Below are 23,277 nucleotides of genomic sequence, written 5' to 3'. Positions count from 1 at the left end.
AAGTCGATGGAAAAGTATGAATGGTGAAGAAAAGGATTAAACAAATGGGAGGATTTTTTGATATATTTGTATTCTGATATATTTGTGACTTTTTACAGTAGAGTTATTTTACATTATAAAGAATAACAAAATTTTGATATGCAAAAGAGGGACAGTATGAGAGTTTTAGATGGAGTATTTGGAAACTGTCTTAACTAAGAGCTATTCCACAAACCACATGAAAATTAGCAGGATTAGACCTAAATTTCCCTTTAACCTGCATCACTCTCTTTATCTAAACTGATTCTATTAGATGAACTAGTTGTGCTTTAGTATTACTGTCTATCCTTTACATAGATATCGTGCGTGCACCGATGGAGAAAAAAAAATGAAGGTTTTGCAACCAAAACTTAAATTGTGTCACTCACGCATATACATAGAGAGAGGATGTGAATGAATCATATCGAGTGATAATACGAATGTTATAGAAGAATGCTTTTAAAAAGGATAAGAAAATTTCGAGTACTTCACTTTGGTGTTTTAAACCACTTGATGAAGACGAGCATGTTGTTTATCTGTTACTTGCAGATTTTCATAATTCTATGAAAACGAGAATGAAAGATGGCTTCAGATAAACTACGTATAGTCAAAGGTTTACTCACAAAGTATCCTCTGAGCATATAGCCAAAGGTTGGATGTGCCACTAACTTGATTTTGAGTCGCACATTCGTGTTTAACTTAGGAACTGCTACATCCACTATCGTTTACACAATTTGCGAATGCAATGTTTTATTCTAAAACTCTAATTAAATTCTAGTTGCACCAATCTAACCAGTGCTACCCTTTATAAAAATCCTACCGTGATGCAATGGATCCTTCTTCATCCAACGAGGAATCTCCGAAACTTAAGTTAGAATCGGACACATAAATTCCCTCTTCATCATCGGCTTCCACCTCTGCTCGACTTGCCTCCCAATTACTCAATTGATGCTTATCAGTTAAATCACCACCAGTCAACAGGCGAATCAACTTCAATTTAGTCGTTTGTGGTAATTGATCAAAGGCAACGTAATCTCTCTTGAATTCATTCACATTTGGAGAATGTCCTATGGACTGTCCAACTCTCACCAAAGTCTCAATGCATGACTTGGAGTTTGATAACAAGTCTCCATCAAATAGGAATTTAGTTCTATCGAACAACAAAATGATTGTTGATCCACCAAACTTGAAATATCCAACTTCCTCTCCTCGTTCCACGGAGTCACCTTCTTGTTTAGTAAGACAAATTGAACCCACCATCATTGCACCTACAGCAATCATAATTACTGTTCCATAATTTTCAGTTTGTATAGGTATGATGCTGCGTACATTTTCACCAAACACATCCAATTCAGATCTAATGGCCATTGGATTTACTGTATAGTACTCGCCATCAATGTACTTGATTGGACCTATTGTTCCCGCAACTGGGGAGTGAAATCTATGATAATCCTGTGGGGCTAATCTGAAAATCCCCAATGAACATTGATCAGCTTGATATAAATTGGTTTTGTTCAAGTTTTGAAAATTTCCATTAAATAACTTTGCCAAAGTGAAATTCCTGCCCTTAATCCACAAGTTTGTGGCATCATTGACTGAATCAAACACTGTACATCTACAATCAGCCGGGGATGACACGATCCCCTTGTTTTCCTTATCCTCAATAAGACGCGCATTCGGTTTTAGTTTCCTGTAGAAGAATTCATTGAAAGTTGGAAAATTATTTGGATTATCAATCAAGCAATCTTCAAGACTGAGCTTGTGAAATTTGATGAATGATGCAATATCTGCCTTCAGCAGTGGTGAATCAAATTTCTTGCCTTGTTTTTTACTCAAACTGCTTAGCAATAGTCTAACTCTTTTGGATTTGGCTTTATCCAAACCCTTATATAACAAACGAATTCCCAATCGCACATAAACACTCATTTTCTCTTCAACAATGATACCGGTTAGCCTATCCTGTACAAAAATGTTTGCCGTGTTACCTCCCAACTTATACTTCCCGTAGGTAAGCTTTATAAGTGCTTTCGAGTACCACTTCTTAGTGGCATGACGTGGAGTAGCATAAGACGAGACAAGGAGCTTGTTCACAATACTCCAGTCCTTGGAAGCACAAATTGCAAAGTGGGTGATTATATCTGTATCCTGCTTTTTTGAAAGCCTCTTTTGTGAACACAATGGGCATGTGTCAAACACAAAAATTCTATTTGAATTCTGATCGTTCAAACTGACGTGAATTTCCAATTGTTCGATGATTTCATCATACGTCAATGAGCCACTGGAGATGTCTTTACCCGCATTTTTGAAAAACTCATCAACCAAAGCATCTGTATTCTTTGTCCCTAATGCATCCAAAAGCGAAACCAATTCCATGTAGTCATAAGTTTCTTCTTCCTTAGTTGTATCCAAGTCATATTGTTTCAACAAAACTCTCCAAAATTCCCGTCTCAACTCGTTATAAGTTTCAAATCGAACACGAACTTTTAATTTTGGCGAGTATTTCCCCAAATACTTTTGATCATGTAAATCAAGACTCAAAGACATAACTTTGAATTTTGATGTGTCTACCGTGGATTCAACAATCTTCCTTCTATTTGAAAACCTTCCTCTTTTAACCTGTTTGACTATGTTGTCATCTTCCAAAATTTTGACATTGGAATTCAGAGTAGATTCATTATCACCGGTTGAATGACCTGGCTCAAGGTTGACACTTGCTTCTGAGCTGGATACACCATGGTCCATCAAAGATTGGAAAGGTGACAACTCAATGAGATCACGAAGAGCCAATTTCAAATGTGCAACATCATCATGGAATGAAAACCGGTCTCTATCAAGGACAGAAAACTGAACAGTGTAATTGCTTTCATGAGCCATCACCTCAAATGCAACCCGCTCGTTAAAAATGGGCAGCAAAGTGTGACGTTTCCAACTTGTTCGAAATGTCTTTTTTCCAAAAGTCACAACTACAAATGGATCCATGTCAAAGCTGGTGTGAGTCAAATTTGATATTGGTGGTAAATCCTCACACGAGACGATTTCAATAAATAAAACTCCCAACACTTGACGTCCTCTCAAATCAAAGTTATCGTCCTTGTGGGTGTCCTTGTGTTTGGATCTTCTTAAACCCAATCGACTTTTTGGCTTATCCTTCTTGTCACCACCTCCATGAGACATGCTGCCATCGCTATGTGCGTCAGTTGACAAATAAGATGATTGTTCAGATAAGGAACTAGCATACTTGTCATTACCACGAAGACTGAGAAAGTTTGATTTCTTAAAAGTGTTTGGAGATTTGTCATTACTCAATTCAGAAGCAGCGGAATTCTTGGTTGCAACAGATTCCATCTCAGATACATCTGTCATTGCCTCATCATAAAATCCTTGCTCATCTGGTGTTAGCAGGTGAAGTGCTTTCGAATCAGGCTCAATTAAACTCTGCAACCACGATTTAAACTCTTGTTCTGCTACATTTATTCTTAAATCTTGCATTTGTGCACCAATGTTTGCCCCCACACCTCCTGATTTTGATTTAACCGTTCGTGAATTTCTCTTTTTGACGAATAATTCAAATGAAAGTAGGACTGACCCCGTGACAAATGCGTGAACTGTTGAATTAGAACTAAGACCATACCATTTCAACTCAGTCTTTTCACAAAATGTCCCATCATCCTTGAAAAACAACTTCTCCAAACTCAATCTCAATTCACCAAGGTAGTTTTTGTATCGTTTGTGCTTATCCCACACCGAGAGCACCAAAATTGACGACAAGTCTCCTCGTTTCAAAGAAATGTTTAATTCGTCATCCCAACTTGGTTGGTTGGTGTTAGTTTTCCTCTGTGTCGCTTTCTTCTTCTCATTAATCTTGGCAACAAGCACAGGATTAACATATTTCCTAGATGAAAGTTTACTCGTGCTTGTTTCTTTCTGGCTCTCTGTAGTGTTGACCAAGTCAGCAGCCCGATGGGCATTGATCTTCAAATACAATTTGTATGGCGACACATGATCCAGATTGTCTTCTATGCGGATTTCAGGGGTTCCTCTATGTTCGATATTTTTGAGCGATGCATATGATGTCAGGTTGCTGCTAGCATTTGATTCTGAGTTTTCCTTGGAATTCTCTTCGTTTGGGTTTGGCATGATTTTGCCTATTAGTCGCGTTATTTCAATGCCCTAAGATGGTAAAGTTAAAGTTTTAGTACCTCTTTCTTATACTGTGAGTTAAAATTGAGAGAGGAGGGAGGCGTAGTTTGACGTTAGATCATCGATTAAAACACCAAGAAGAAAGAAATGAGGCTTTGGTGTTCTTTTCTATTGTCTCTTTTTACATCTTTTGTGTATTGAATTCAAAATTCTGTCGCATCGCTGTCAAATACCCGTTTTTTTTTTAGGTTGGAGATTAGAGGGAAGAGATTAGAGAGAAGAAAGAAAGCTTAACTAAACCTTTAGGGAGGAAATGGAAGACTTTGACTCACGTCTTTCACGCCTTTTAGAGTGGGTCAATTCTACACAGTCCGATGAAAAGTCTTCTCAACAGACATACATATCTCCGAATCTTTCTGTAAGGGATGTTGAAGGCTCAGGAAGAGGAGTTTACGCTAAAGAGAGTATCAAATCAAACCACTTGATAATTAATATTCCTCATGTCTTTTTAATGAACTTTGTTACAGTGTTGAATCACATTTCCAAGTACAATGGAATGAAACTTGAGCACCAATTACGGGTTCCATCGGACATATATCATGATGAATACACCACAATCTATCACAAATTAACCAAGAGTAAATTGCTAGGGTTGTCATCGTTTCAATTATTATCAATGTATTTAACTATAGAGAGGAAACGAGAGAAGTCTTATTGGAAACCGTTTCTTGACATGCTACCCACTATCAGCGATTTTTCACTAATGCCCTTAAATTACGATGCAAATACCTTAGATCTATTACCTGAGTCAACTAGGGAAATGCACAATAAAGTACTCAAACGTTTCAATCGTGACTACAAAGTTGTACTTGATCTCTTGAGTGGGAAAACAGAAAATGTGCAGTCTATTATACCTAGAGACGAGTTTCTCCTTTCGTGGCTCAGTATCAATTCACGTTGCTTATATATGAAACTTCCCACAAGTACAAGTACTCAGGACAACTTCACATTGGCTCCTTATATAGATTTTATCAATCATTCTCCCGATGACCATTGTAACTTAAAGATTGACAACAAAGGGTTTCAAGTGTTTACAACATCGAGCTATTCAGCCGACGAACAGTTATACTTCAGCTATGGTCCCCACAGCAATGATTTTTTACTCACTGAATACGGCTTTATTGTACCAAACAACAAGTGGGATGATATTGATGTATCAGAGGCAATATTGACAATGTTGAAGGGGAGCCAAAAAGAATTTTTAAAACAACACGATTACCTTGGCAATTACACTGTGAATAAGGATGGATTGTCATTTCGTACTGAAGTAGCCTTGGCTACACTCCAAGAGTCTGCCCCTCAAGATTCGCGACGATTGATTGCTTTGATAAACGGTAATTTCGATGGCACGTCATATAAACCCACATCCACGGAGCTTATATCAAGTATCTTGGGAACAGTGATACACGAAGCAGAGCAATATCAATATTTACAGTATGCAGATGATGAGAATCTTACACTAAGGGCCAGGAAACGCACTATTGGCACACTCTACAAGGATCGTAAACAACTCGCTCGTGAAGTCATTGATGATTTAAGTCACCTATATGCTTAATATTGCATCAGCAGCAGCTTTATCAATACCTCTATCTATACTAAGTTTCATCTTCACCATACTTGTAATCATTGTATTTGTGAATGTAGCCTTGCCGTGCTTTTTCCCCAAGGCAGAGATATACCCATTCATATTATCAATCTCTGTGCTTCTCAAATTCCTAGTGTCTTGTCTCATAGAGGAGCTATTTAAAGCTGTTGATTGGCATACCGAAATCACAATATCTAAAAGTCTATTTTCGTTTAAGAATGCCTTTGATTGAGGGATCTCTTGCAAAATAGGATATTCCAAAAAGAACATATCCGAGCACTCAGTTATTATTGACTTCCAAAGTTTGACAATATCGTCTCCATAAAGTAGATTCCCATTGCTGACATCAAATATGGCAGTTAATGGGTTAATACAACAATTAATTACCAACTTTTGCATCTGAAGTAGTATAAAATCGTGATACCCAACATATTCTGCATTTAAACTGGGAACCTCTAAAATTGCTTGGATCATATCTGGTAACTCATGTTTTGTCATGCCATTATTACCACTTATTTGTAAAGTACCTTTTGAAGCATGATTTACTAATCCGTTTTCATCGACATATACTCCATGCGTGGTGATAGCTTCAAAAAACTTGGGACAGTTTGATCCATTTGCCCAAAACCGTTTCACAAGAAAATCGGGCATCCCCATACCATTTTGTAGAATCAATATATTAGATTGTGAAGATAAATTTTCAATGTAAGGTTGTAATGCAGCTTCAGTTTGGAAACATTTGGTGGTGATGATCAAATTATCAATTCTTCTACCTTGAAGGTCTTTCACTTTTTCAGTAGGAACCTCCACAAATGACTCTTTTGCTCTTTGCACATCATCGGGACTCCTTACCCTTATGAAGCGATCTTTTATTGATGATTTGTTTGGTCGAAGTAAAAGCGTAGGTGATACTGGTCTCTGCTTGCATAATTTCAAGTCATGGGCTAAAAGTGACCCCAATGCTCCAGCCCCCAATATATACACCTTAACGGGCTCAGTTAGCTTTTGGATTGTAGCCATCAAATGCCTTTCCAAAGGGTTTGAAGCTTTCTCTTTTTTTTTTTTCATGTTGAGAATTTCGGCGATCGTAAAAAGACACCATAACAACCAAACAATATGCTTATTGTGGGCTTAACAGGTGGTATAGCGTGCGGCAAGTCCACCGTATCTCATGAACTTAAAACAAAGTACCACTATACTGTGATCGATGCTGATTTGATTGCAAGAGAAGTGGTATTCCCAGGCAAACCTGCCTATAAGAAAATTATAACGGCGTTCAGTGATGTTCAGAACTTACTACAATCTGATGGCACACTCAATCGAGCAATTTTAGGACAAGTCGTTTTTGAAGACAAGAAGAGGCTAAAGGTTCTCAATTCGATAGTACATCCTGCTGTGAAATGGGAAATTGTGAGACAACTTTTGAGTGCCTATGCCAGTTGCAAAAATTTGGTGATTTTGGACGTCCCGTTGTTGTTTGAATCTAAGTTGTCTTTATTATGTGGCCTAATAGTTACCGTTTCAACATCATCAGAGCTACAAATTCAAAGATTGTTGGCAAGAAACACTGAATTGACGCAAAGTGACGCAGAGAATAGGATCAAGAATCAAATGACAAACGAGGAAAGGAATTACAGAAGTGATATTGTTGTTGATAATAGTGGGCCAGTCTCTGATTTAAAAGATTCCATAGCTTTGCTTTCACAAGAGATTAAACCTAGTAAAATTTGGACAATTTTGGACTTGATCCCACCATTTGGCATTCTATCTGCATTGTTTACATTCGTTATCAGAAGGATCGCAGAGAAGTACAAAGGGACAAAACCAAAATCTAGTTAGATAATTTTATACATGTTTTAACCTTGTGTTTGACGTACTCCACTAACAATATCGTCGACTCTCAAAAGCAAACAAGCACTTTCAATTGCAGTTTTGATTGATTGCTGCTTGATAACTTCTGGCTCCCAAATACCGTAATCAGTCATATCCACCACCTTACCATTTTCTCCATCTATTCCGTAAGTGAAGTTTCCCAGTGCTTGTTTAGCTCTCAACTGTGATAAGACTTTGATAGGATTTCCACCACAGTTTTGAATTAAAGTTCTAGGTATAACCTCAAACGCATCAGCTACAGCTTGATATGGATATTGTTCAACTCCTTCAATTGTTTTGGCCTTTTCTGACAACCTTACACTACAGGCCATCTCAGTTGCACCACCCCCTGGACTCAAAGAAGGTTCAAACATGACATTTCTTGTAACAGCCATAGCATCATGTAGATTTCTCTCTATTTCATTCAAAATGTCCTTTGATGCACCTCTCAATATGACAGTACAAGCTTGTGGCTTAGTACACTTGTCGAGGAAAGCAAAGTATTCATCACCTATCAATTCAACTTTGAATTCACCACATTTGGTTCCGATATCAGATTCCTTCAAGTCTTCAACTCTGTTTACAATAGTCGCACCTGTTGCTCTAGCAATTCTATTATTGTCAGATTTTTTGACCCGTCTCAATGCGGAAACACCACCTTTTAAAAGATAGTGTTGTGCCAAGTCACTTACACCCTTTTCGGTTATAACCAAGTCAGGTTTGAATTCCAATAATTGATCACACAACAACTTCACCTGTTCTTCTTCTATTTGCAAAATTCTGTTCCAGTCATCCTCCTTTGTAATTTCAATATTTGTTTGAGATTCACCCTTTTTGTACTCCAATGGACAGTCCAACAAGACAATACGAGGATTTTCGATATTTCTTTTCATTTTTGGATGAACAACATCTTTGTTCAACAAGATACCATCAAGGACTTCTGAGTTAGCAACTTCTCCACCAGGAATTTTCTCAATTCTCACATACCTCTTCACATCAATCTCTTTGTAATCTCCCTTTTGGACCATGACGGTTCTGACAGCTTGCAAGCTCAATTCGCACATTTTTTCAGCCCATTTATTGATATATTTGGTACCAATGGATGCTTTGATCAACTGGATCATCGCCTTGTCGTTATTGATATCAACTGGTCTGGATACTTCATGTATAACCTCCAATGCATCCTTCAATGCTTGTTTCAAAGCTTGAATGATTATTACTGGATGTATATTCTTTTCAATATAGGGAAAAGTCTGAGCCAAGATTTCTCCTGCCAAGATAATGACTGTTGTGGTTCCATCTCCAACTTCCTCATCTTGAGTTCTGGAAAGTTCAATCATTGATTTGGCAGCAGGATGTGATACATCAATTTCTCTAAGAATAGCATGTCCATCATTAGTTAACACAATACCACCCATAGGGTCCAATAACATTTTAAGCATGGCTTTAGGGCCTAAACAAGTTCTGATGATATCGGCAACTGCTTTGGCGGCAGTGATGTTGGCCACTTGAGCCTGCCTCCCAGTTTGCCTTTGGGTTGAAGTGTTTAAATATACAACTGGTGCTTGCATTATCAATTGGAATGGGTGCAAGTATCTACTAGTGAAAGATTTGACAAGTGGACTGTGATTAGATTGTTAGTAGGGAATTGATGGGATTTGAAATTTTTTTCTTCTTCCCTTTTTCTCTTTGTTCCATGAACTTCGATCTGAGAGAGCGTGAAGTCAGACGTGTACAATAGCAAAGACAAAAGACTGGATATCAATACAGTCCAATGGCTCACATAATGACACTTTCCAACTATGTTGACTCTAATTTTACAAGTATAGACGACTTAAAGTTGCTCGATGCTAAACGAGAGGAGTTAGGATCCCTTGATCGACAAGTTAAGGAAATCGTGGTGAGCAAGCTATCAACTTCAGCGGAGCCAGAACTAGCAGGAAGAGTTAAATCCAAATTGGATAGCTCTAAATTAAAGGATGCGATTGAAAAGATAATTTCCGTCGTTCTGGTAGTAGCAAAGTTGGAGGACTTGAACGAGAGCTATGATAATGTCAGCGCATTGCTCCAAGAATATGGTGAAGTACCCGTATTGAAGGAATTGCAAATTCAGATCAAGAAGAAACAAGTTGCATCAATTCAAAAGGAATACTTATTGAAATGCCAACAAATCGAGACTAAGCTAACAAAGAGTGCATCATTGGAGGATTTAAAAAGCATTTCACATGATATGGATGAGTTGCATGCACCTGAATTAACAGCACAGTTGGATGAAGAGATCAGTCGATGGAGGCAAAAATTGGAACAAGAATTACGCCAAGAAGTCCAAGACAGTAAATGGTTGAAAACTAGCTCCGTGAAAAGTACATCATTGACTTCAATAGCAAGAGTTACAGGAAGCATGATTCAATTACAATCAATCCGAAACACACCCTCCTATCCAAACACTTGGTGGGCGTTGGATTGTCTACTAGAGCCAGTCACTACCAGATTTCACTATCATTTTGATACTCCAAACAAAGATACCAATAAATTGTCGAAACCGGAATGGGCGTTGAGCTTTATTGAGAATTTTTTAGAGGACAACTTGCCACTTTTAAATATTATCGTTGAAGAACGTTTCAAGAAAGTTGATAGAATTGGGACTTATGAGGTGATCACGGCCTTGCTTGTACCAGTGCGTAACAAGATGAATAAAGTGGTTCAAGTGATAAATACCAATTTAAAATCCGAGTACGACAACAAAGTGAGAGAAAAGTATGGTGTTTTATTGTCCCATTTGATATTTGAGTTATCTACATTTGACCAAAGACTAAGAAACAAGTACAAATATAACCCATACGCAACTGTATCTACAACCCCAGCGATGGAAAAGTGGACTGGAATCACTGGAGACATCTTATTGGATGAGCGCAACCGTGCATTTGAAAGTTGGCTAGAGTTTGAAAAGACGTTAGCTGTGAAAAGATTCAATCTGGAGATTATGAATGCAAACGACTGGAATAAAATCGATTTTGATTACCAACCAAATAAGGCAGGAGATAAAGATAGAAATATATCAACTAGATTCTTACGGCCAACATTTTCCGCGTATGGACTTGTCAAACTTGTGGAGAATTTGAATTCTCACGTACAAACGCTTAGTATTGTGAAATTTCAGTTAAAATACGTGTCAAGTATTCAGTTGCATTTGCTAGACTTGTACTTGGATGAATTGGCTCAAGAACACAAGATATTCACAGATAAGAACACCAAGAGTGTGTTGACGATGATACCAGGTGGTATTGATACAGACACCAAATCGACAAATAAGCGCGAAGCTGAACTGCTTGCAAGTTTAGAAAAGCTCTCCGAAATTTATTGCTCAACGAAATTTGTTGCTGATTGGATCGAAAAATGGAACGAGGATATCGTGTTTGTACAGCTTTGGAAAATGTATCAAAGTTTTACAACATCTTTACAGGATCTCGATATGGATGATGGACTATTCAGTTCCATCTCCGTCAAGTTTGACAAGTTGCTTGACAAAACACTAAACAGCTATTTGGGAATATTGCGAGTTGAAATCAAACAGTTGTTGAAATCGTATGTCAATACAAGTCAATGGACATTGCCCAGTCAAAGTGCTGACGTTCTTCCGTCGCAAAATTTAGCTTCACTTATAAACACATTACCTACTTATCTTGGTGTTATAGAAAAATCGGTTTCAAAAATTGATTACTTTGCAGTGTCAAATATGGCTGTCACTGTTATTTCCGATTTGTTGTATGAATATGTCATCACCAACAACAAGTTTTCCAGAGCCGGTATCAGTCAATTAATTACCGATTTTAATTATTTGGTCAGTTCGTTACATGCTACGCTACTTTTAAACACAAGAAGACTGAGCTCCATTACACGCTTTGATGATCACCCATTATCCAACGATAATAACAGAAGCTACATCAAGGTGGTTCAAGCTATTGATGTTCTCGACTCGGTGTCCCTGTCTCACGGAGGTGCAATAAGGGCCAAAATTAGTGCAGTGGATGAATTAAGATCAGATTATGGACATGGCATAGATGCTTTAACTGACCATGAAATAGTTGATTTATTGAGCCGTATTGCTGAATAGAAGCAGCTAAGAAAAGCTTGAACATCTGGTAATCAAAATTTTTTGTAATATCGACCTTTCGGGAAGATTGAACAGGCAAACAAAAGAGACAGAGATAGGTTGTGCAAAAAGCTTGAATGTATTTAGTTATGTGTATGAAAATAGCTAGTCGAGACTATCATGAGCTACAGCAAATAGAAGAGAACACAAACATCAAGGAATAGCAGCATTTCAGCTACTTTTCCTAGTTGCGAAAACGATCCTTTAAAGTAGTTTTAGGGCCATAAACATTGATCTAAGGTCGATTCAATCTTTTGAAACATTGAAAAAGCTAGTAAAGTTCAAACTGTCATAACTAGTGGCGACCTTGCTTAGTCTATAGCTCGCATTGAGTTTGTTTTAAATCATCACAGTGGCGCCACATCCTTCTCCAGATGAATTATTGGAAATTTATCAAAGGGCAATGTTTTCACCAAGTGACTCTAGGCATTCATCTATGCCAAAATTTTGTCCAATTTCTGACAAACAAGTTTGTTCATCGTAGATTACCTCATACTCAGATGTGTCCAAAATGCTTATTGTGTGAGCTGTAGTGTTGATTCCAACCAAACGTTCCAGAAGTAAGGGACCACTCTTTTGAACATGCTTTGTAGGAATATCTAACTTTACGTTTCCTGAACTCCCAACATCTTGATCCACATCATAGTTTTCAGACGATTGAATTGTTTGCTCAGAAAATGGTATTTCCATGCCAATGTTCTTCAGTGCTATATGCTTTAGTATGTAGGGTTTTGCAAGCACTCGGTTTAATTCGCTAGGATCCTTCACTGTCGTGGCTATACTCTCTGCTAGCCCTACGTCATGCCCTGGACCCAGAGTGGATGCCATTTTCTCTTCCTTTGCACTACCTCCATCAGAATCTTGGCTAGTGGATCCCGAGTACCCGGAGCCTGCTATCATGCCAGTGAGCAATAAAAGAAAAGCCAAGCAGGGTGCTGTTTTCATGAGTTGCCTAAGTTGAATTTTTGGGGCCACTTGGACATGTAATAAGCTGTAACCAAATTTCTCTGAGTTGATAATGTCCACGATGTTACAAGACAGATCCATGTTTAGCTTGACACCTAATATACTCGATCGATTCATCTGCCGCAATGGTAACCAATGATTTGCAGTATGATAAAACCTGAAAAATGATTCACCAACAATAAACTGACAGTTTTGGCACTCTAAAGAGATGATATCACACGGTAGGTAAATTTCAGTTGAATAAAGCTCAGCAGCCCACACAATAAAATTGGGTGTTGCAAATAAATTATAAATTTGTGTGCGTGAGTAAACTTGCCCTCTTTTAAGCAGGATACATCCAAAAAGAGGAAATGACCAAGAAATTTCAGGTCAATCGCGAGTATGCTTTCCCAATAGACGACTTGCTTTCATTTGTAGGAGCACCGACCATTCTGAGCACTGGTAGTTGATGTAACTAGACACATTCATTTTGCAAACAAAGCAGTTGTATTAGATCTTTCAGTCGACTTTCGTTGGTTTCGTGTCCAACATAAAGTGCTTAGAGAGAAAGATAGTTGCGCCAAGAGAGATGGGGATAAGGATCGAGATTTAAACAACAAGATAAATATAGCATAGAATTGAAATAAAATACTGACGGGCACCACTCCACCAAATATCTTTTCCAACAGTTAATAGACTTTTGAACGTTAAGCAGCATGAAGTAACACTTCGTAATTGAACAACCTCTTCAACTCGTACTTTCAATGGAGCAACCTCTTCAACTCGTACTTTCAATGGAGCAACCTCTTATACACCTCTTCTCAATCCGGTTCAAATTTCAACAAACTCTCAAGTAAAACATATGTCAACAATGTATTTTCTCATCGTTAGACTTGCTAACTGTATTCAGAAGATAAAATCTTCTTCTTCTTCCAGGATTCAAATCCAGCTTCATATAAGCATATATTGAACTGGTTCAAGGATCAGAAAGGAAATCCTATTCAAATGTCCCCCCGAATAGTCTTTAATGAGGAAATCATCAACACTACATTAAATGCAGCGTCCTATTTATGATAACCTCAGACCAGAAGACACCTGAGCAATTTTTCTATCGTCATCTATTCCCCGCCAACTAGAATTCGCTCTCTTGTTGGTTTGCTCTGAACAGCTAGATCTAACTCCGCTTTTCTCCATTTGTCATAATCCATTGTCTCCAAAATGTTCGATAATCAAGAATGTCTCCATTCAACCACCACTGTGACAACGTTGGGTTCATGGTATCTATTTTATTTTTCCTCATAGATCCATTTTCCTTCAGAATCTTTAACCCAACGACCTGACGCTTCCGCTGCAGCAATCTGCTCACTTTTCATTTTCTCATGAGCAAGTCGATGTATACTCCATCTCGAATAGTTGGTCCTGATCTTTGTTGGTTTATAATAATCATTGATGAAGCCACGCAGGCCAAAAAATTGGCAGGTTTCAGGATCAATATCCAACTTTCCATCGGTAGATGGTGGTAGATAAGAGGCAAGGTTTTCAATATCCTCTTCTTCGGCTTCTTCAGTGGGTGTAGCATCGCTTCTTGTGTCATCTTGCTCATCATTTATCAAACTTGGGGTCGAATTATATCCCGTCAATGGCCGATCAACACAATTTTCCAACAATAGCTGGGCATCTTCAGTGGCATCACCTTCTTCTCTTCCTGATACATCTCTTTCATTCTCAATCAAATTAGGTACTGGCTCTTCTTTCCTCTTGTGATCATAACGTTCAACTATGAAACACTCATTGGTGTCGGCAAATCGGACTTTATTTGTTCTCCGACGGAAAATTTTCTTGAAACTAGCTTTAACAACATCCAAAGCTTTACGCAAGTGTTTCAGTTTTACTTTCCTCTTCGCGCCAGCGACACCATCTGCAGAATCATCACGGACTTTAATGATGGGTTCCAAAATCAATGGGGCTGCTCCAGTACCTTCAACCTCTGCTTGTTTAGGTAAATCACATCCAGCACCAGCAACATCTTCAGTAGCTTTATCTGCATCAATTGCAGGCTCGGTTAGGTCATTCTTCTTTCTCTTTGATGATGACCGTCTTTTTCTGTGTTTCCTTTCTTGGCGCTTGCGTTTGGAAACATCCACCAGGACTTTTAACTCTTCGGCTCCACAACTCGCTTTTGGAGTATCAACTTCCCGTGTGTTCCTTTTAAAAGGCTTAATCAACTTCTTCAAAACTCTCATCGCTTTAGTTTTCCTCTTCAGTCCGTTAACTTTAGTTGCAACATCTGCATCTTCAGGGTTCAATGGTGGAATAGCAGCAGCTGGTGGCTCTATAACCGCATCTAACTTTGTCAATTCGGGCTGTTGTACTTTTGGTTCACGTGCATCTAAAGCAGTGGTATGTTCTTGATCATTATTGATGGCAGCACTTACATCAACATCGTTGACTGTGGTCTCATTTCCAGTGTTCAGATTATTGCTTGTGCCTTCATTACTGGTAGGCCCATTTCCATTGTTGACATTATTTTCCAATTTTGTATCTTCTTCATCTTTGTAATCATCAGCATCAAATAACACTTCCACTTCTCCCGTTGTTTCAAATGGGACCCATTTACGTTTTCTCTGGAATAAGTTCTTCAACTTTGCCTTGAAACGGGACTTCTGCTTTCCAACTGACTCATCAACTTCATCTGATTTTGGTTTCTGTTTTTTCAACGTGACAAATTTGATCCATTTTTGGTTCCATTTTGTACTTTCTTTTCCTTTTGGTTCATTATTCAAGTAAGATTCATCTTCAACTCTGGGTTCATTAGGGACATCTTCACACTGGTTCAGACTGGCTTCCTCATTCTTCTCAACATCTTCATCTTCATCTTTTGTTTCCTTTTCCTTTTGGTTGTTATGTGGTAGAGATAATTTTTCCAACAGAGAATCAGCAATTGCTTTCAACTTCACGACTTCCTTTTCGACAACAGTTTTAGCATCCACTTTCACTTCACTATTTGTTGCTTGATATGGTTCATTTTTAATTTCAGTATTCAATCTTGTTTCAACATTTGGGAATTTGTCATCAATGTACGGTATCTTCAATTTTGTTCCTTGACCATGTGCTAACTTCCTCACTCGATTCTCCTCAACTTTCTTGTCTTGCACTTGCTTGTTCTCAAATTGTTTACTTTCAACTTGACTCCCCTCAAACTGCTTGACTTCAACTTTTTTAAGTAAAATTTGCTCCACTTCAACTTTCGTGTTCTCAACTTTCTTACTTTCAACTTGATCAACTTCATCTTTCGTGTCAACTTGTTCAACTTCAACTGGCTTGGCTTCAATTTGTTCTACTTTAACTTGCTTGGCTTCAATTTGTTCTACTTCAACTTGCTCAACTTCATCTTTCTTAACCTCAACTTGCTCAACTTCATCTTTCTTAACCTCAACTTGATCACCTTCCACTTTCTTAACTTCATCTTCATTTTCAACTTCATCTTCATTTTCAACTTCATTTTCAACTTCAACTTGCTCAACATCAACTTCATCTTCAATCTCCTTGTCTTCAACTTTATCTTCAAAACTTTTCAAATTCAATTTTTCAAATTCATGGATAAAACTATTGATGGAGTCAACAGCTTCAATACTTTTCAAATTCAATTGTTCAAATGCTTGGATAAGACTGCTGATTTGGTCCATTGCTGCTCTTTCGTTATCATCATTCATAGCAGACAACTTTGATGCAAAATTAGGGAATCTGTCATCAATACGCAGCTTTTCCCATCTTCTTTTTAAGCGTGAATGATCATCTTCATCTGATACCTGGATGGCGGCTTCAACTTGCATGTCTTCATAGGTTGTCAAGCTCAATTGTTCAAATTCCTGGGTGAGATTGTAAATGGAGTCCTTTGCTGCATATTTGGCGTTTCTGTTTGCAGCTCTTTCCAACAATGTCAATGGTCTTGGGATTGAAGCAAGAGGATAGGTGCGTTCTCTTGCTTCTTTGCTTGACTCTAAGATGGTAATGGGCTTCTTGGTTGGTAACATGATTCTTTTGCTCATATTCTGGTGTTGAGCTAGGTTGTACATTCTCATCAAGTTGGCTTCTTCGTCAGTTGCTTGGTCGAAGTTATCCAACATTGAATTGGAGGTGATGGCACGCGGTGGTTGTTGCTTTAAGTAGTAGGTGGCGTACAACAGCATGTTACTTGGGAATAAGGGTAGATGAAGAAAGAAAGAAAGAAAGGGGAAACAAGTTATGTGGCTTTTGTGGTTATATACTTTTTCTTGAGGGGTTTTATGGCATTAAGCATATCAAAAAAGCAGACAGACAGAAAACAATTAGGATGAAGTATATTAGTGATTGACGTTTAGTTCCGTTCTCCCTGTATTACTTCGATAGACTGTATAGCGATAAACATATATACATTGCATCATATCTTTGATTGTTCTATTGGCTCTTGTATCTGTAGATCTTTTTTGCAACACAATCTTAATTTTAGATCATGCACCAAATTGGGAAACGAATCTGTTATGAAGCACTCTGTAGCATATAGTTATGGGATCGTATGAGATTGATTACTAGTTTAGATGCATGGCTTCGAAATTTGGTGTTATGAGTTGGTTGCAAACTGATAGTTAGTGGAAATAATTTCTCAGTAGAATAGAGCTACTGGAATGTGAGGTTCCAAGTAATGGGTAAGGTAAGCTATGATTATGAGATTTAATGTCTTTTAAGTGATGGATTGGACACTTGTTTGGTTGATTTGTTGTATTATAAATGCTTATGTTCTTTTTCCACCAAGAGAACAGAGTTCACCAAAATGTTTTTAAAACCATATTATACATCACAACTTGTATAGCTGTATTTGACACCTTTGGTGTCATTTTAAAGATTCATAAACTTGAGCGAAAACTATAGGCATGAATTTCCACAAAGAAGAATACTGTTATGATTGGATTTAACAGTAGATAATGTGATAAACAGGAGCGTTTGACTGCAAATACTTGCGGAAAGTTGGATCGTATAAGCGCGAGCACGTGATTTTAATTTAACGCTTCAGACAAACAATATTACCAGCACCCGCCATCCTTCGCCAACAGCTTCAGACTGAATCCGAATGGATTTCTCATTCTCTCCAACAACTTCAAAACCTGTCTCGTAATCTTTGCTGTAGTTGTATGCTGAAGCTTGTTTGCATACGCTACCACTTCAACTACATATGACGCGCTTCTCCGAACATCTCTAATTTTTCCATCTTGAATCAAAACAAACAAACAAACAAACAAAACATATACACATACACAACTGTTGTACACCTTTTCCAGTTGATCTCAAACGAAGAACGTGTTATTCACATATCTCTGCAAAAAAGAAACGATGTCACTAATACGGAAAAGAGTATGTGTCATGAAACTGAACGTTATCCAACTGCTTTACTAACTTTTTCCCTCTTAGCAACTCGCAATCAATGAAAATAACCAGGACGACAATGCCGCCCCACAAGTCAAACGACAAGCAACGACAATTACCCCTACTGCCAACTTGATTGCCAAACTATACAGCACTCGCGGCGCACCCACCATCAGCATCCCCAACCAACCAACAATTTCCCTAGGACGAAGTAAAGTTTGCAATGTACAATTACAAGGTGCCGATGTATCTTCCAAACATTGCCAATTAGACCGCATCACTTCCGAAAGTCAAGACAAGACGCGTGAGTATTTACAGTTGACGGATCTAAGTTCGAATGGAGTGTATGTAAATGGAGACAAGATGGATCGTAATACGAGTGTCATTTTGAAAACGGGAGATAAGTTGCAATTTGCCAAAACTGGAGGCACGTATATTTTCAGGTACACCTTTGATATTATCGCTAGTGAAAACTCACCATCAGGGGAAACTCAATCAGCATCTGGTGTTAATGGTGTCATTAACGGTGGGAAATCATTTAAAAACTCCTTTTTCGATGATTATATACTAGGCAAACAATTGGGTACTGGCCATTATGCTATTGTTCGTGAAGCCAAAAACAAACAAACTGGACAAATAGTAGCAGTCAAAATCTTCCACCCAAACAAGACAAATTCCGCTGCTCAAGATGCCAAATTACAACAAGAAATGAATTTGCTACTTTCAATAAATCATCCAAACATTGTTCTGTTTGTCGGTCATTATATTGAACCAAATAGTAAGAATTCCGTCAACACGTACTTGGTTTTGGAAAAGGTCAATAATGGAGAATTGTTTCAACGTATTGTTAACAAACAAAGACTACGAAGCGATGAAACTAGAGCTATATTTAAGCAATTGTTGAGTGGATTGAAATATTTACATGATAATAATATAATTCATCGAGATATTAAGCCCGAGAATATCTTGTTGGATATAACACGAAGAGGAGATCCAGATGCAACAAATTTCAGTAGTATTCAAACAGGACCTTGGGATCCAGATGAACTTGATTTGCGTGTAAAGATTGCCGATTTTGGGTTGGCCAAGTTTATTGGTGAGTTGAAGTTTACAAACACATTATGTGGTACTCCAGCTTATGTTGCTCCTGAGATTTTGAAATATGATCGAAATTATTCAACTAAAGTGGACCTTTGGTCAAGTGGTGTGTTATTGTATGTTTGTTTAAGTGGATTTCCTCCATTCAGTGATGAATTAGCTCCGCCAAATATGAAAGAACAGATATTGACAGGGAAATATGCATTTTATTCACCATACTTTGATGAAATTGATGATGTTGTTTTGGACTTGATTACAAACTTGTTGAAAGTTGATCCTGAAGAAAGATTTGATGTTGAACAAGCATTGAATCATGAATGGTTTAGAGACTAATGCAATTTCTTTTCTTTTTTTTTTTAGACATGTTGTTGTAACAATTCAAACTCTTCTTTTCTACCTTGGAAAAACGACGTCAATAATGAATCATTAACATGGAAACTCTCCTTCATTGAGTCGGGAACTGGCTTCTTATTCCTCTTGACATCATTTACTTTTTGACGCAACTCTTTTAAATTCAGCAACACTTTCATGGCCAAGCTCCATTCCTTCATCTTCAAATAACAATCAAATTGTCCAATTAAACACAACAAATCCTTGTTTGATTCGACTCCCAATTTAAACCATTCAATTGCAAGATCATAATTGTTAAACTTGTTCATTTCCAAAAAGCCCAAGCTGGCAAAACTTTCCAACAATGACTTCAGCGCACTAATCTCCATGAAATACTTGGCAACTTTTGGGTTTTTATCAAGGTATAGTTGACCCAAGTAGTAATGAGCTTTAGTTGAATGTAAGTCCAAATCAGTCAATTGTATACATTTTTGAAAATATTGTCTAGCTTTATCCAAATCTTGAATTGGTGGTGGCAGTGAAAAGTAGTAGTACCCCAAACTATAATTTACGTGACCTGCTTCAATAGTATCATTTTCCAATTCCAAAAACTGTTCCCAGTACTCAACTGCTGTTGCATAGACTTTTTTTTCAAATGCCAAATCACCAGCCATTTTGAATACCAAGGGATGTTTCATCTCTGTCAATTCTGCAATGAGCTTCCTAGCATGAGCGAGATCCTCTTTAGCTGCTTTATCAACAACAGTTTCACCACGCATGTATTCTCGTACTTTTTCATACGCAAGCATGGTTATAGCATCCAAATCACCTCGTTCGGCAGCTTGTTCCACCAATTCATTCTCTAAATCAAGTAAATTTTTATTCACCGATTGTGTCACTGCTCGAATACTAGTTAGAACTTTTCTAAACACCATCAAGTCCAGCGATTTCACTGAAGATGGAAGTTCAATCTTTGAAGGTTGAGATAAGTTGTTGTAGATGGTTTGAAGAGTAGGCATCATTTTGGAGTAGGTTATTGGCGAGTCATTATCGAAAAGTATTCGGTTCACTGTCCTTTTGGATGGTAGAATTGATCGTAGCTCTGGTCTGACTTTAGCTGAAGTGCTAGCAAATCGGATAAAACGTAGCATTGTGAGGGAGGAGGAACAAGGTCTGGGAATGGTGGTGTGGTGTTAAAAGCAAAAAAAAAATATTTGGCTGCTAGAAATTTTGCATTGTCCTAAATTATAAAATGCGACATTAAATTCGACACTTAAAAGTAAACCTTCATTAAAAGGCATTAAGAGAGAGGTTTACAGGTGAATTCTATTGAACAGACTCAAATATGTTTAAAAGAAAGATGTGATAAAAACAAACTATTAAAGAAATGAAAAAAAACAAAAACAAAAATGATACAAACTTTGCGTTGAGGATTGTTCACCAGTAAGAAGATCCCAATCTTTTATCTAAAAAAAAAAAAAGGAATATGTTGAATAATTATAAATGTTGACATGAAAACAGTGTTGTGGTTGAAGAAATTGAAAATGTTGAATTATAATGAATTGTGCAGTTGAATTAAAGCTTTTCTTCTTGGCCAATAATGGTGACTTCTGATAAGCATGTACACGAAATTAGCTACTGCTTCTCCTTTCAATTAAAGTCAATGAAATCAATATTTGATGATTGGAAATCATTTGGGGTTGCACCACTCTCATTGGCGAGATTGATGTGATCAAAGTCATTGTTGTTCAAGTATGGTACATTATCAGATAACCCAATGAAATCGTTATTGGCTTCATGAATATAGGCATTTGTTGTATCTTTCATCAGCCCAGTTGTTGTAGTAGTAGTAGTAGCGGCAGATGATGATGATGATGAAGCACCAGCACCGTCAAGAAAGGCGGGATGACTGTAGTGATCACTTGATAATGAAAATACATCTTCAGGTGAAGTAGTTGTCTTTGTATTGCTGAAATTCAAAGGGTCTAATTTGTTATTTGTATTGAAGTTTCCAAATGACTGTGAGGATTGTGGTGTATCAGCCAGATAAAATTGGTTGGAAGTGGTTGAAAATGGCAGTCCGTTGAAGGTTGTTACTGCAGTTGCAGTGGCAGAACTTGGGACAGACATATTCTGCAGTGAGGAAGAAGAAGAGGAGTACTTGTTGTTGTTACTATCATCAAAGTTTAAAGCTAATGACGACAAGTCATTGGGCCCGATTGATTGCAAACCTTGTTCATTGGTGAAAGGAACTCCAAGATCTAGTGAGTGGTGTTTCAATGAAGCCATAGTTTCGGATGGAACTGATGTGGTACGAATGGGGATACCAAACAGGGAGACATTGTTGGTGGTTGCAAAAGTATTTGGTGTGTTGTTGCTGGTTAATCCCACTATGCTTTGACTTATATAGGCACTGAGATAGTTAAGGGCTATTTTGGATCCAACAAGTACATGAGGTACATCTGAGTTACCCTCCTCCTCCTCCTCTTCCTCTTCTTCTTCGTGCTCTTGTTCATCACTAGCTTCGCTTTCATCTAGGCTTTTGTTCAGATTAGACTTTTTATAATCGTAGTTTCCAACGGTTTTTGCACTTGAGTAAGCTCGACTAACTTGTTGTCCTTCACTAAAATCATCACAAATTGACCATTGATTAGTAGTTGAATTTAAGCCATTAAAAAAGTAAACTGAAAATTTAGGTTGTTGACATAAATGTATTTTTAATTCATTATTCTCCAGATTGATTAAATTATCATGTAATGAACAGTGGGATATAGCAGTTAATGGATAAAAAATACGAAATAGAATCTTTGAGTCGTTGGAAGTAGCCAGAAAAAAATAGTTTAATTCATGGTTTTTCCTTGAAAGTAGTACTAACAAGTCAACTTGTTGCATAACATTGTTAAGATTGAATGGTGATAAATTGATTAGGTTATTTTGAAGCAACAGTTGTTTATGAATTCCACTTTTAACTCGTTGCCAAGATCCAACTGATAATGAGGTACAATCAATAAATGAATATTTTTCATTAATTTCGATTGGCACGTGCTTTTGAATAAGATCAAAGGTAGTATGATGAGATGCTAAATCTTTTCCAAATGAAGTGGGAAAGTTTGTAATTGATGAAGATGATGACGATGATGAAGATGCTGATGATACTGATGAATGACCTTGTCTTAAGCTTCTTTCATATTTCTTTTGTTTAGCCCTTCTATTTTGAAACCAAATTCGTACTGCTTTTTCATTCATTTGAGCTGTTTGACTAATATATCTTCTACGATCAGGACTAGGACTAGGATTTTTTTCAAATTCCAGTATTAGGAAATTGAGTACTTCACCAGTGGCTCTAACACGTTTTTGAGGTGGATTATTGACATTTGAGGTGTTGACTATGGTTGCAGTGGGCGAAGTTGTACTTATACTGCCATTGGCATTGATATTGAAACTAAAGTTGTTTCTAGGGGTAATTGTTGTAGTCTCTGGCATGTTTCAGTAGAAGGGATAAAGCCTTAGGATGCCTTGTTTTTTTTATAGTAGTAGATGGTTTTCGGGTAGTGGGCAGTATAGGAAGTTGTTATACTTTTTTTGTTTTGCGGATAGAAATAATGAATTAGACGATTAATGAAAACAGGTAATATTGCAATAAAGTAGTAGTAGTAGTAGTTGTAGTAGAAGTAGT

General features: G+C 37.5%; 11 protein-coding genes across 11 annotated transcripts; 4 read left to right on the top strand and 7 right to left on the bottom strand. All coding sequences in view use genetic code 12, as the record gives it.

Moving 5' to 3' along the window:
- Nucleotides 1-834: 834 nt before the first annotated feature.
- On the bottom strand, nucleotides 835-4,155 carry PSD2 (phosphatidylserine decarboxylase 2; the record flags this gene model as incomplete). Its single annotated transcript, XM_067690994.1, has 1 exon — nucleotides 835-4,155. One exon carries the CDS (start codon nucleotides 4,153-4,155, stop codon nucleotides 835-837), a length of 3,321 nt encoding a protein of 1,106 aa, XP_067549404.1.
- Nucleotides 4,156-4,471: 316 nt separating this feature from the next.
- Nucleotides 4,472-5,756, top strand: I9W82_002167 (protein-lysine N-methyltransferase; the record flags this gene model as incomplete). The annotated part of the gene is made up of 2 exons (XM_067690993.1): nucleotides 4,472-5,652; nucleotides 5,717-5,756. The coding sequence occupies 2 exons, from the start codon at nucleotides 4,472-4,474 to the stop codon at nucleotides 5,754-5,756; spliced, it is 1,221 nt and encodes a 406-aa protein (XP_067549403.1).
- A 5-nt stretch (nucleotides 5,757-5,761) lies between these two features.
- On the bottom strand, nucleotides 5,762-6,823 carry I9W82_002166 (2-dehydropantoate 2-reductase; the record flags this gene model as incomplete). The annotated part of the gene is made up of 1 exon (XM_067690992.1): nucleotides 5,762-6,823. One exon carries the CDS (start codon nucleotides 6,821-6,823, stop codon nucleotides 5,762-5,764), a length of 1,062 nt encoding a protein of 353 aa, XP_067549402.1.
- Nucleotides 6,824-6,919: 96 nt separating this feature from the next.
- Nucleotides 6,920-7,642, top strand: I9W82_002165 (putative dephospho-CoA kinase; the record flags this gene model as incomplete). The annotated part of the gene is made up of 1 exon (XM_067690991.1): nucleotides 6,920-7,642. One exon carries the CDS (start codon nucleotides 6,920-6,922, stop codon nucleotides 7,640-7,642), a length of 723 nt encoding a protein of 240 aa, XP_067549401.1.
- Nucleotides 7,643-7,659: 17 nt separating this feature from the next.
- Nucleotides 7,660-9,246, bottom strand: CCT3 (chaperonin-containing T-complex subunit; the record flags this gene model as incomplete). The annotated part of the gene is made up of 1 exon (XM_067690990.1): nucleotides 7,660-9,246. One exon carries the CDS (start codon nucleotides 9,244-9,246, stop codon nucleotides 7,660-7,662), a length of 1,587 nt encoding a protein of 528 aa, XP_067549400.1.
- A 203-nt stretch (nucleotides 9,247-9,449) lies between these two features.
- Nucleotides 9,450-11,789, top strand: TIP20 (Tip20p; the record flags this gene model as incomplete). Its single annotated transcript, XM_067690989.1, has 1 exon — nucleotides 9,450-11,789. The coding sequence occupies one exon, from the start codon at nucleotides 9,450-9,452 to the stop codon at nucleotides 11,787-11,789; it is 2,340 nt and encodes a 779-aa protein (XP_067549399.1).
- A 432-nt stretch (nucleotides 11,790-12,221) lies between these two features.
- On the bottom strand, nucleotides 12,222-13,224 carry I9W82_002162 (uncharacterized protein; the record flags this gene model as incomplete). The annotated part of the gene is made up of 2 exons (XM_067690988.1): nucleotides 12,222-12,951; nucleotides 13,193-13,224. The coding sequence occupies 2 exons, from the start codon at nucleotides 13,222-13,224 to the stop codon at nucleotides 12,222-12,224; spliced, it is 762 nt and encodes a 253-aa protein (XP_067549398.1).
- Nucleotides 13,225-14,059: 835 nt separating this feature from the next.
- Nucleotides 14,060-16,963, bottom strand: I9W82_002161 (uncharacterized protein; the record flags this gene model as incomplete). The annotated part of the gene is made up of 1 exon (XM_067690987.1): nucleotides 14,060-16,963. The coding sequence occupies one exon, from the start codon at nucleotides 16,961-16,963 to the stop codon at nucleotides 14,060-14,062; it is 2,904 nt and encodes a 967-aa protein (XP_067549397.1).
- Nucleotides 16,964-18,140: 1,177 nt separating this feature from the next.
- Nucleotides 18,141-19,604, top strand: DUN1 (serine/threonine protein kinase; the record flags this gene model as incomplete). The annotated part of the gene is made up of 2 exons (XM_067690986.1): nucleotides 18,141-18,161; nucleotides 18,219-19,604. 2 exons carry the CDS (start codon nucleotides 18,141-18,143, stop codon nucleotides 19,602-19,604), a joined length of 1,407 nt encoding a protein of 468 aa, XP_067549396.1.
- Nucleotides 19,605-19,627: 23 nt separating this feature from the next.
- I9W82_002159 (uncharacterized protein) lies at nucleotides 19,628-20,752 on the bottom strand (the record flags this gene model as incomplete). The annotated part of the gene is made up of 1 exon (XM_067690984.1): nucleotides 19,628-20,752. One exon carries the CDS (start codon nucleotides 20,750-20,752, stop codon nucleotides 19,628-19,630), a length of 1,125 nt encoding a protein of 374 aa, XP_067549395.1.
- Nucleotides 20,753-21,251: 499 nt separating this feature from the next.
- GRF10 (Grf10p) lies at nucleotides 21,252-23,084 on the bottom strand (the record flags this gene model as incomplete). Its single annotated transcript, XM_067690983.1, has 1 exon — nucleotides 21,252-23,084. The coding sequence occupies one exon, from the start codon at nucleotides 23,082-23,084 to the stop codon at nucleotides 21,252-21,254; it is 1,833 nt and encodes a 610-aa protein (XP_067549394.1).
- Between the last annotated feature and the right edge of the window lie 193 nt (nucleotides 23,085-23,277).

The sequence above is a fragment of the Candida metapsilosis genome (genome assembly GCF_017655625.1).
Source record: "Candida metapsilosis strain BP57 chromosome Unknown scaffold2, whole genome shotgun sequence".
NCBI lineage: Eukaryota > Fungi > Ascomycota > Pichiomycetes > Serinales > Debaryomycetaceae > Lodderomyces > Lodderomyces metapsilosis.
This window is presented reverse-complemented; position numbering and strand designations above follow the sequence as displayed.